General features: G+C 39.1%; 1 protein-coding gene across 1 annotated transcript in view; it reads left to right on the top strand.

The window, feature by feature from the left end:
• Positions 1-841: 841 nt before the first annotated feature.
• LOC107083698 (alkaline phosphatase-like) overlaps positions 842-12345 on the top strand; it is an 18877-nt gene continuing 7373 nt past the window's right edge. The window contains exons 1-5 of the mRNA XM_015373109.1: positions 842-1027; positions 1519-1644; positions 4100-4215; positions 11392-11566; positions 11811-11983. Coding sequence (XP_015228595.1) covers positions 934-1027; positions 1519-1644; positions 4100-4215; positions 11392-11566; positions 11811-11983 — 684 coding nt within the window. The 5' untranslated portion in view covers positions 842-933. The remainder of the gene's footprint in view (positions 1028-1518; positions 1645-4099; positions 4216-11391; positions 11567-11810; positions 11984-12345) is intronic.

The raw sequence follows: 12345 nt of genomic DNA, 5'->3' as shown, positions 1-12345 counted from the left end.
AACCTTGTGGGCTACTAAAAGCAAGAAGGCATTCACCAGGAACTTGATTCTCTCCTCACTGTGTGGAATATGTTTGGCCTAGCTCACCTCATTTCATAAATTAACTGCAGTGTTTGTGTAGAAGAGAAGACATTTTTACTTTTGCAAGTGAACTCCACTACCTCACAGAGGAAAAATGCTTCATTTCCCACAGAAACACCAGCCAAGATGAATTGGTGAGGGGAAAATATTGGGGTATTTTGTTTAGCACAAGAATTTCAAAGAGACCAAGAAATGTAAATGTGACTTACTGATATAAAAGTAGAGCATATTATGATATTTTACAGAATACCAACTAGCCCCCACCCCCACCCAACCAACACACCAGCTCCTCCGCTTTGGGCTTTGTTTTTGCAGGGGTTGAGGGCAAGAAGTGGGAATAGCAAAGTTAGGATTTATATCATAATGAATGCCAACATAAATTGGATGCCCAATTTTTCTTTTCCTGTTGCTGCATGCTAGATTTTTTGTTATTTTACCACATCAGAAGATCATTTCTATTTTCATTGATTACAGAGAAAAAGGTGCCAGAGATAATATCGAAACTGCAACTGATTTAATGCTCAAAAACTGTAAAGCAGAAACCCGGCAATTCCAGGATTCAGAGTGAGCAGAGGGTCTTAGATGGCATAAAAAATCCTGTGATCCCAACTTTTCCCAATCTTTTTCTGTCTCTCTCCTGTCTCTTCCTCCTTCACTTAGATTTCACCCCCCTCCTCCCATTTTTCATGGCTCTGAGCCTATGAGCTGGCGCAGGCCCTTGCTTGTTACACACCCCAGCGGGGCTTTATAAAGGAGGGCTGGAGGTCTCAGCAGCCACACACAGTCTCTGCTTGTGCCTCTGCCTTTTGGTCTTGTTGTTTCTGCTTCTTCAGTCTCCTGGTTGGATTAGTGATGCAGATGACACCCTGCAGGACTAAGTATTTTCAGCTTATACTTTTGGGCCCCTTCTTGATGGCTGTAGGCCTGGCCGCCATGGACAGCCAAGGTGAGAAGATCATAGGGTCAGGATATTGGTTATGTTTGCGGGCAGACTAAAACATATAAGCAGGTAACCACAACCTGGAAAGTGTGAGATTGTGATGGCAGACATGTCGCTGGGAATTAAGTTAATCGTGATCCAGGTTGAGGTGTGTGGGTGTCACACAGTCTGAGCTGATGAACAAAAAACCTTGTGTGAGAGTATTTATGCCTATGCCAACCTGTTTATGTAAAATGTAGGACCTTATATTTATTTTTCCGTTGTTAGCTAAGCTTTCCTGAAAGTACTGCTTTTGACGGCTTAATGAATAGACAGATTTCTGTTTTGGCAGTTAGACATCTGCAAGTTTTTTCCTATGTCAAATCCTTTCCTTGTTTTCCAAAAGGTAAACTCAATGTTTCAGAAATAGACTGAACAAATAAACATGTGTACATAATTACTGTTCATTAAATCCTTCCATTCTTAACCTTTGGAACATCTTTCTGTGTTTGGAGCAGCATTGCATCAACTTGAGAAGGACCCATCTTACTGGGATGCAAAAGCAAAGGAAACACTGGATGCTGCACTTAAGCTTCGTCGTCGAGAACATCGGGCTAAAAACATGATTCTCTTTCTTGGTGATGGTAGGTTAATGCTGTCTTTATTAAATGTAACTCACTCATTTTTAAACTAGTTTCGATTTAATGTTATCGGAAGTCTATTAGGTATGCTTCTGACCTGAATTTTTACATGCATATTAAATATAACGAGGTAAAAATCACATTAATAAACATCAATACATAAGAAGTAATACTTTCATATAGAACTAGCAAAAATGGCCAAGTGGTAACTTCACTAATCAAAAAAGATCTTGAACATAATATCAAACATGATTTAAAGTTATTAAGAGCATACTTTTTATAATTAGATAGATTTAACTAGTGTTAAAGATCATTTTTACGAATATTAAGATTTGTCATGACCCTTATAAATAAAGGTTATAAAAACTTGTATATCTCAAGACAGTGGGCTAATACAATAAGCTGTTTAGTTTTCTCCTGATAAATACAAATTTCACTCCTTAGTTTTCAGAGAACAGGTTAACAATGCTAAAAAGAAATTTAACAGATAAATTTGCATGACTTCACCTACTGTTTTAAACCAAAAAGGTCTCTAAGAAATCTTAATATAATTTTATGTAATAAAATTGATAAAATACATACAAATTTAAAATAAAGTTTATAAAATACATACAAATTTACAAGAATAAACCTAATCATGAACACTCTTAACCTAACGCTTTATTAAAACCTGTGTTGTTTTTTTCTTTCTATAGCAAATAGTCTCAATAATTGGAGGAAATTTGGGGAAAACGGGAACATTACAATAGACTAATACTTTTTAAATTGAGTATTCTCTAAGTCTGTCATATGTAGATGCTCTGTATATACTGTATATATCCCATGCACCTTTTTTCTTCTTTTTTTTCAATAAAGTCAATCAATCAATCAATCAATCAATCAATCAATAAAGTCTGAACCAAGAAGTAGAGCTTCATGCATAAGTCTAGTATTTAATAGGAAATGTGGCTGAAACCCTAAAATGTGTTTCAGGATATGTTTGGGTTTAATGAAGATAAAATTGAAGTTTAAGACAGAAAAGGGAACAAGATGAATTTGACACATTGCCAAAAGCACAACCACTACCATATTTCCACTGTGAAGTATGGTAGTGGCAGCATTATGACCAGGGGCTGGCTTTCTACAGATGAAAGCATTATTTTTTTCTGATTAAGTAAGGATAGAAGCGGAAATAATCCACATTTTAGTCAAACTTTTCTTAAAAGTGCAAAACAAAGTATTTTTTATATATTGAGTCGAGGCTCCATCCAATAATACATATTACTGAATGATAGAAATAGGAACGTTTTTGGACAGCCTAGTCAGAATCCAAACCTCATCCCGACCGAGCAACCTATCAATCACTCAAAGGTGTACATTTATCTGGCAAACTGCTTCAGTCTCATGGAAATGTTATTTTCCTTCTAAAGAGTTCTGGATACCTTTATGTTCTTTTGGTACATCACTACTTTTCTTGGCTCCATTACTTGCTGTTTAGCTCTTAAGGTAGGAGTGTGATAGTCTTGGCAACAACTCAATTTTCCTGTGTTTGAATGTTATTGAGGAATAAATGTAATAGCCTTGTAAAGTTTTATAGTTTCTAACTTAAGTGGGCACCTTTGTGCTGTGTTTGCTGACTTGAACAGTCATGGCTGAGGTTCTAGCCTTGTCCTATGATTTTCCAACGTCAGTAGAGTTAACCTTAACAGGAGACCATTTACATCTGGCTTGGATAGAAATTCTTGTGTGTTTACAGTCAGCAAGGCATTAAATTAATTGTTGCAGGAAAAGCTGTTCTAAGACATATGGATTAAATAACTGTTTTCCAGTTAACTACTAAAGTATCTGTTTTAAATCAACTCTACTTAGTCACATTTCTGGGTGGTCGAGGTTTGGTTTTCTTGGTGAATCTCCCCTGTCTGCCATCTCTGGAGCCTGTTCTATGTTTTATGACTGAGATTCTAAAGTTAAATTTGCTGCAGCTGACATGTTCTTCTGGCATTTGCTATTTATAGGTTAAGGGACAAAGTCCTGAAGGTAAAGTACATCCCTTAACTATTCTACATAAGCTACTAATGTGATGTTTGGGTCTTCATAGCAGAACTTGGATCTATTCTCACAAACCCACCCAACAATTTTCCCCAGTTTTATTTTGCACTGCAAAGGCATATTATCTAAATACTGATTATGTTAGCTTTAGTTTTTTTTTTATTAAAATCCAGTCACTAAAAAGAAACTGACTGTTATAAAGGCAGCTACATAAAGTTGCAGTTGTGTTATTCATATTTAGAAAATGGGGGCAGATTAGTTGCAGATTGTTTGCTGTGACTTTTTGTGACCTTGGTGGGCAATGAACACAGATATGTGAACCATTCTTTGCTAAATATGTGATTAATTATGTTATTACTTTGAAATAGCAAAGACAAGGAAAACAGATGGGAGCCTAAAGTAAATTTATTTGTCTCTCATTCTTTGACAGGGATGGGTGTGTCCACGGTGTCAGCAGCACGTATTCTGCGAGGCCAGAATGAGGGCGGGTCTGGAGAAGAAACAGTGCTGGCCATGGATACTTTCCCATATGTTGCCCTTTCTAAGGTAATAATACAGAGCATGACTGTTGTAATCTAGGTTGTTTTCTAGGAGTTTTGAACCATCATCAAGCTTCAATATTTACAAGTTGGGACATCAATTTAAAAAATAGAATAAACTGAGCAACCACAATACAATCTTCCTCCCATTTATCATGAGTTCCAAAGACCTAGCCTTAGTTCTGGTCATTGCCATCACTGATGAGGCCCACCACCGTGGTGTTGTGCAAACCTTCCGAGGTGATTGGTGGTGAACCTAGGGACGCAGTCATGTGTCATCAGGGTAAACAGCCGGAGGCTCAGGACGCAGCCCTGAGGGGAGCTTGTGCTTAGGATGATGACATCAGAGGTGTTCTGTCCGACCCGGACTGACTGCGCTCTGTTGGTGATGAAGCCTAGCAGCCAATTTTGAAGGGTTGTATTGAAGCCCAGCTGTTCCAGTTTGCCCATCAGATGCTGTGGGATGATGGTGTTGAAAGCTGAACTGAAGTCCAGGAACAGCATCCGCACCTGGGTATTCTTCTCCTCCTGGTGTGTCAGGCCCCGGTGGAGAGCAGCAGAGATGGTGTCCTCAGTGGAGCAGTTCCTTTGGTAGGCGAACTGGAACGGGTCAAATGTTGGTGGCAGACTGGAGATATGTTCTTTAACCAGCCTTTCAAAGCACTTCATCATGATTGGAATCAGTGCATCAAGGCGGTGATCATTTGGTGAGGTGACCTGATGCCTCTTTGGGACCGGAATAATGGTGGCAGACTTGAAGTATTCTGGCATTGTGGATTGGTCCAGCGAGGTGTTAAAGATGTCTATGAGGACACCAGCCAGCTGATCTGCACACTCCTTATATACCTGCTCAGATATGTTATCAGGTCCTGGGGCCTTTCTTGGATAGACTCTCCTCAGAGTTTTGCTCACTTGAGCTACGTCCAGGTTTAGTGTCTCCTCTCCCTGGTGTGGAATGGCTTTCACTGCTGGAGTGCTGTTTAGTGCCTCAAACCTTCCAAAAAAGTTGTTCAGTTAATTTAGGAATACAGTGTTTGCTGCATCTACCGGGGGGGGAGGGTGTGTTGTAGTCCGTTATCATCCGAATGCCTTTCCACATCCTCCTGGTGTTGCTGTCGTTGTGGAAAAGATCCTGGATTTTCTGGCTGGGGTTCTGCTTCGCTGATCTGATGGCACGGTTTAAGTTGGCACACGCTGTCCTCAGTTCCTCTTTATCACCAAACTTGAAAGCTGAGTTCCGTACTTTTAGCGATTTCCTAACCTCTCCATTTATCCAGGGTGGTTGGTTGGCCCGGGTGGTGATGTTCTTTTTGATGCTGTTGTCCTCAATACATTTGTTGATGTAGGCTGACGCAGTCATGGCATACTCATCAATATTTAATAAGTTGTCATATGCTGCTGCAGCCTTGTAGATGTTCAAGTCAGAGCATGCAAAACAGTCTTGGAGGTCTCCATGGCACCCTCAGACCACACTCGGACCTCTTTAACTGTTGGTTTAGCCCTGATCAGCTGGGGCTTATATGCAGGGATAAGCATGACGGAGGTGGGGCGGGGGCCTGCTCTGAATGCATCTTTGATGTTATATAACAAGGTCTAAAATATTTTCACCCCGAGTTGCAAAGTCCACATGTTGGTAAAAATGAGGAAGAAAAGTCTTCAAGTTAGCCTGGTTAAAATCCCCTGCAATGATGAAAACACCCTCTGTGTGCAGATTGGAGCTCAGAGATAGCCTGGTATAGAGTCGTCATGGCTTCTTATGTATTAGCGCTGGGGGGCACAAACAGCAGTGGTGCAAACCACACTGAACTCTCTGGGCAGATAGAATGGTCTGCAGTTAACAGTTAGAAACTCGATGTCTGAGAAGCAGAATCTGGCGACCGATCTAGTTTTTTTACACCAGCTCTTGTTGATGTAAACACAGAGCCACCTTGAGTCTTACCGCTCAGTTCTTCGTTTCTATTGGCGTGGTATAGCGTTAGCCCCTCCAGGTTAATAGCATTGTCCGGTATTGCTGGATGCAGCCATGATTCTGTCAGAATAATGGCACAGCAGTTACTAATTTCCTTCTTTGATGAGAGTTCCAGTCGAAGATTATCCATTTTGTTTTCCAGCGAGCGGACGTTGGAGAGCAGGATTAATGGAAGCGTAGGTCTGTGGGGATTTCTCTTTACCTTCACATTTAGCCCCCCTCTGCAGCCTCGCTTTCTCTGTCTCATGCAGTTCTTGGCCGCTGCTTTGGAGCGCCGCCATGTTAAATTCACAGAACATGTCATCACAAGGCACTTTGCAGAGACAGTTCAACCAGATCATACAGTCAGACTGATTCAACGTTTACTATCTAAGGAAAACCAGCTGATTGCATTGACCCATTGACTCGACATGCCTCACAATGAGTATGCCGTCATCAGCTCTAGTGGCTCCAGATCAGGGAAAGACACCTGCTGTTGGCTCTGGTGCTCAATTCTTGCGGGGTTCTTGCTCTGATGTAATGCTGTCCTCCTGCAGTTCTTGCTATTACAATAACTTCCAGAGCTGGCCCTCGCAACCCATTTCTTTCCCCTCCTGCCTGTCTAGCGCACACTCTGTCTGGCCCCTTATCTTACTTCTGTTTTTTGGGCAATCCTTCCCTGAAGCAGAATAGTTTTTTACCGAGACTCATTAAAATTCAGATCCTCCATACTGTTGAAACCGGCAAGCAGCAGATATAAGCTCCCTCTATTTGTTGAGGTGGTGAAGTGGCAGGTGTGCAGCCTGCCGCTTGTAAATTCCTGGCCCTTGCCATGTGAATTGCTGGCAACATGATAGGTAAGCAACAGAATGCTGGAATAACATGCAGAGTGAGTGCACCACCAGATCTGTTGCTTAGTAGGTGGTAGGTTTTCAATGAAGGTGGAAAGATGGGGCCACTGTGTTTAGCAAGATATCTACAGGTGTTTACTTTCTGTTTTTATCATTGTTTCTGTGTTGTTTTCTCAATGTAAACGCCCCACTGGTGTATGATCGCTAAACACTTTGGGGTTTCCTCTGCCTATTGCTAAAGTTCTGTATTGATACCATGATAAACACAATTATTTGCCTCCACTATTGGCTGGAGTCCAGTCTTACACATGTAGGGCACCACACCTTCCTCACTGGAGAAAATGTCATCGGCTTCAGATTAATTGCAATCTGCTGTTGGTGAGTGTAAGGACCAGTTTGGCACAATCACAAGAGTTTTTTTTCTCCCTCTGTAGTCTGCTGCCTGCAAGATTTGTCATAATCAAAACTTTTATTCTCAAGGATTTATATTTGGTTCAGGGTTTGGAATTTCTTTGTGCAACTAGGACTTTGATTCCTTTGGCTGAGTCCAGTGTTTTTTTCAGAATTATTACCCCAAGGCTGCACATACTTTAGTACCCCAAGGTCCTTAAGGTCTGCATCCTCTGGCTCTCCAGACTGCTAGCTTTAAACTAGGCATATATAAGTTGGGCTACTTTCCTTCACTTTTGGGCACAATTATTTACCACCCAACAAAATACAGTATCCCCAAGATTTGCTATGTGTGAATATATGCCCAAATACAAGCAGGTTTTGATTGTTGGATATTATTGTATGCATGTGTGTTTCCACAAAAGGCGCCCGTAGAGGATTAAATTACAAACTCTCAAACCCCTTGTGTTCTTTATAATATAATCGGCACTGTTCTTGATGCAGCTGAACCAGCCCTTTTAGGTCTCAAGAAAACTTTGGGACATTTCTCAATTTCTCTTAAGACAAGGCTGTTAATACTAGTGCTTTTAATCTTTTCCATCCCATGATCCTTCTGTCCTGGTCCCCTGTCTCGCTGTATTTGATCATTTGGAGCCTATATCGTTCTCCAGTTTAGAGAAACCTGCCACCAAAATCAAGTCATCTGGTTCCCCCTTTGATGTTTTCTATTAACTGGCATAAGCCAATGTACAGACTGATCCAGAGCATCCCAACCATGCTTAATCAATATTAAAACTGTGCTGGCTATGCTAAAACTTAAGTTCTCAGCTTCCATGTATGGCTTAAAGACCCTTGCAATTTGCATTTGTGTTATCATGCTTGTATGAGATGATGATAAAGGATTGATGGCACAACGGGCCTCAGGAAGTAATCTCTTTAGTACTATACATTCAAATGCCATAAATAAAATGCCATCAAAATGTCCAATTTGTCCACTCAATCAACAATGTCAACATCAGAAAACCACTCACTTATTCAACTTATGTTGGTTACAACAAACTGTAATGAAGTCTTAGACATAGAAAAATGTATTGTCATTTCATAAACACAGAGTGTAAACAAAACAAAATTTCAATACATTCAGCTTTCCGACAGTGAGCAGCAGATTAGCAGTGAGAACATTTCCATTTATAAAAGGCAGCAGTGATCAAAATGTAAACAGTAAAGGAGGGACGTGAGCACTCAGAAAGACTGAGTTGAATTATTTTTCGTACAATCACCATGTAGTGCCAGTATGTGTACAGTGTGATGCGGAGTCTCCATTTTTGACGGGGAAAAGCTCTTACAGAACCAGCTGGTCCTGCAGGGAATGCTGTGAAACCTCTTCCCAGGGAAAACAGTCCATGGTGGGTGTGTGAGGGTGATGATGTTACAGACTCGGGACATACTGCGCTGGTATGAAGTGGAGACCTAAATGAGGACTACAAGCAAGCTGATTAGGTTCCCTTAGACAGTTTCTAACAATATGCACAGAAATTATTTTGAAAATTAATAGCTGTAACTGATATGCAGTTTGAGATGGAATATTATAGAGAAATTAGCATTTAGTTCACAGGCCACAGCTCTGGTGGAGTAAAAATGCTTATCGCATGCATATGCTCCCTGAAAACTATCACTATCTCTGATATGGAGCTCTGTGATAAAAAAGCACATTTAAAGTGGCATTTTATTATGCTCCGTTTAAGACACGCCTGTGAATAATCATGTGGTCTAATCAGTATCTTGATATACCACACCTGTGAGGTGAATGGATCATCTTCACAAGGACAAGTACTCACGAACTCAGTTTTAGGTAGATTTTTAAACAATATTCGAGAGGAATAGGCCTTGTGTACAAACAAAGTCTTCCACAAAACGGGTGTTGCGTTTATATTTTTGTTAAGGGTAATTCATTATCTTGATGTTATAAGCATTTTTTTGTATGATGTAATTTATGTTTTAGCTCTAAAGTAATCAACAGAGAATTAGAACATATGTCCTACAATCTAGCCCCATAAATAGCTACAACTATTTCAGAGATGTTTTTTTTTTTTATGTTTCAAGATCTTCAGAGTTGAGGTCTAACTAGGCCTTCTGCTTAACATAAACTTGAAACATTTGGTCTTCATCTAAAATTATAATTCATCTTAATCCATTGAGCAGATTTTACTATTCAGAACAGATAAAATGCTTTGGGGAGTTGGGTTAAAGAATAGAATGAGTCATACCTAAGGATTTAGGAAAAAGACAACCAGACTCCAAAAGGAATCTTCCAGCAATTACAGTAGGTTGTGGGCTCTTTACTGAAACTACTGATGTTCCAAAAGGTTAACCCATCTCTTTTTCTAAATGTTTTATTTTAATGACAGAATGGAATGTTATTGTTTGAGCTTATCGTTCACACTCACAGATACCTGTTTTCTTTAAGCATCTGTTTTTGTATGGTTGGAAATAACCAGTATTTCCCCTGAAATTTCTTATCCCAACATACTCTTTATAACATCTATGTTATAAAGAGTACATTTTCAGGGTTTCTCCTTTACATTTATGAGCAAAAAATTTATTATTTATTGTAGTTTAACTAACTCTATTTAGGCTATTTAGGGCAATCTGCATCAATATGCAATATAGAACTTCCAATGTAAGTTCCAAGAAGAAAAACGTATACAGTGCAGCATAAAAAGAGAATAAAATAACACTTCATACTGGCACACATCTAACAAATGCTCTGGCATAGTGAACACTTTGTCTGCGCACAAAGTAAAAAAATCAGTCAAGTGATATTACTTGTCACTTGGTGGAAAAATCATAAATCTTGTTTAAGTCTGATACAGTTTCCAGAGTGAATGTTTTGTTATACTTCTCTTCGCCTCTCCTTTGAAACAACTCCAAAAAACTGCAAGACACTTACAATTGTCAGCATATAGAAGCCTATTTTATCAAGAAAGAAATTAATCAAATTTTCACCTAGACTATATTTGAGTTAATCAGCACATTGTTTAATAGAACACAATATCACTTTTAAACCAAGGAAACTGCAAAAAATATCTACACAATCAGTACATCTTAACTAATTTCACGGTTCTCTGGAATCCTTGAACATATCTACCACCACAAACACACATACAACATTAAAGCGCATAAAGCTGTAGTGAATTTTAAGCATACACATGCAGGCATTGAAATCGTTTATGCATTTTTGGTTGCTTGTCAAATTGGCACTGTTTACTATGAATAGTGAGACAGAATTGTTACTCTGCTTTTCATCAGCATGTTGAATCTTGTCTTTTAATATGCACCCACTGCAGTCTAAGCTCTTAAAACACAGAACTAAAAGATTTAAAGGATTTTGTTCAAATCCACCCTCGAGTTAAAATGCTGACAACAAGCTATAAGTACTAAACACAAGTTCTGGGTCTCACTTATCTCTCTGGGTAACTTTGATCCCTAAATTACAGTACCTAGGCATTGTGGAAGGGCTGAGTATTTATTAATTGTAGTTTTTCTTCCTCAACCTATAGTCAAGGAAGATGCATACTTCGTTTGAAAAAGCATATCAAAAACTTTTTTTTTTTTTTACCAGACATTAAAAAAATTATTAAGAAGTTGTAATATTTGTATATTGTACTTTTTTTGTCTGTTTGTCATTATTATAAGTAAGTTAGTAGCAGGCCTTGTTAAATACTTATGCTTTTGAAGATATTTATCATAAATTAATGCACACTGTGTTTCTTTGCCTTGTGACACATCCTCATAAGTAATAAATAAAAGCTTTTACTTTTTCAATTTACTGTTCAGACTTTAAATATGTTCAAGTTTGGGTAAATGGCATTTTTTATAATATTTGCCAGTTTCCTGACTTGTCAGCTGTCAACTTGAATACAAACGATTAGGGTGTATATTTAGACCGTATGTTATTTGTGTTTTTATTTATTTTTGCTACATTTTATCGCAGACCTACAGTGTGGATAAGCAGGTTGCAGACAGTGCCAGCACGGCCACAGCTTATCACTGCGGGGTCAAGGCCAATGCAAAGACAGTTGGACTCAGTGCTAAAGCAGTGGCCTATGAATGCAACACCACCTTTGGAAATGAGGTCTACTCAGTGCTACGACGTGCTAAAGCCCAAGGTAAATGTAGTGGATGAATAGGTGTTCTCCATAATGGAAAGATCAGCCAGTTAAAACTGGATTCTTATCTCAAGATACAGATTAACCTCATTTACCTTAGCTGAATATAGGCGTAGTAAAACAATCATCTGATAAGAATTTGATATAGCATCTTATGGTTAAATGCACTTATAAGACTTAATGCTTGACTATTTGATGTTCATTTCATGCAATTCTGATATGAGCGTATCCCTGTGTTGTCCAGGTAAATCAGTGGGTATAGTGACCACCACACGTGTCCAGCATGCCTCGCCAGCTGCAGCCTATGCCCACTCTGTCTCCCGCAGTTGGTACAGCGACGCAGACCTGCCTTCCGATGCTCAAGAACATGGCTGTGTGGACATTGCCACCCAACTGGTCACCAACTTTGATATTGATGTATGAAAGAATAACTCTTTTAATTTTGTGATTAATTGTAAACATGTACAGGAATCTTTATGGCTGAAACCAATGTTAGATCGGCTTTTTTTTTAAATCTATTTTAACTGTTGCCACCTTATCTAAAAAACACCCAGAGCACTGCTAGTAGCCCCATACATGCTTGTGTTAAAAAGGGCTATTACTTTACCTTTGTCTTTTAAACCTAACAACAGTCATTATGGTCAGGTAAATAAAAGTTTTATCAAACCAAAGGACATGTCTCAAAAACAAAAGACCTACCCCTCACTCAAAAAGAGAAGGTATCCTTATAACCTAAATAAAATATATCAATTTGTAACAAGTAGAGGATTTAACTTAAT

Source organism: Cyprinodon variegatus, unplaced genomic scaffold (assembly GCF_000732505.1).
Source record: "Cyprinodon variegatus isolate N-32 unplaced genomic scaffold, C_variegatus-1.0 Scaffold80, whole genome shotgun sequence".
NCBI lineage: Eukaryota > Metazoa > Chordata > Actinopteri > Cyprinodontiformes > Cyprinodontidae > Cyprinodon > Cyprinodon variegatus.
Note: the sequence above shows the minus strand (reverse complement) of the source record. Positions and strands in the feature narration are given on the sequence as shown.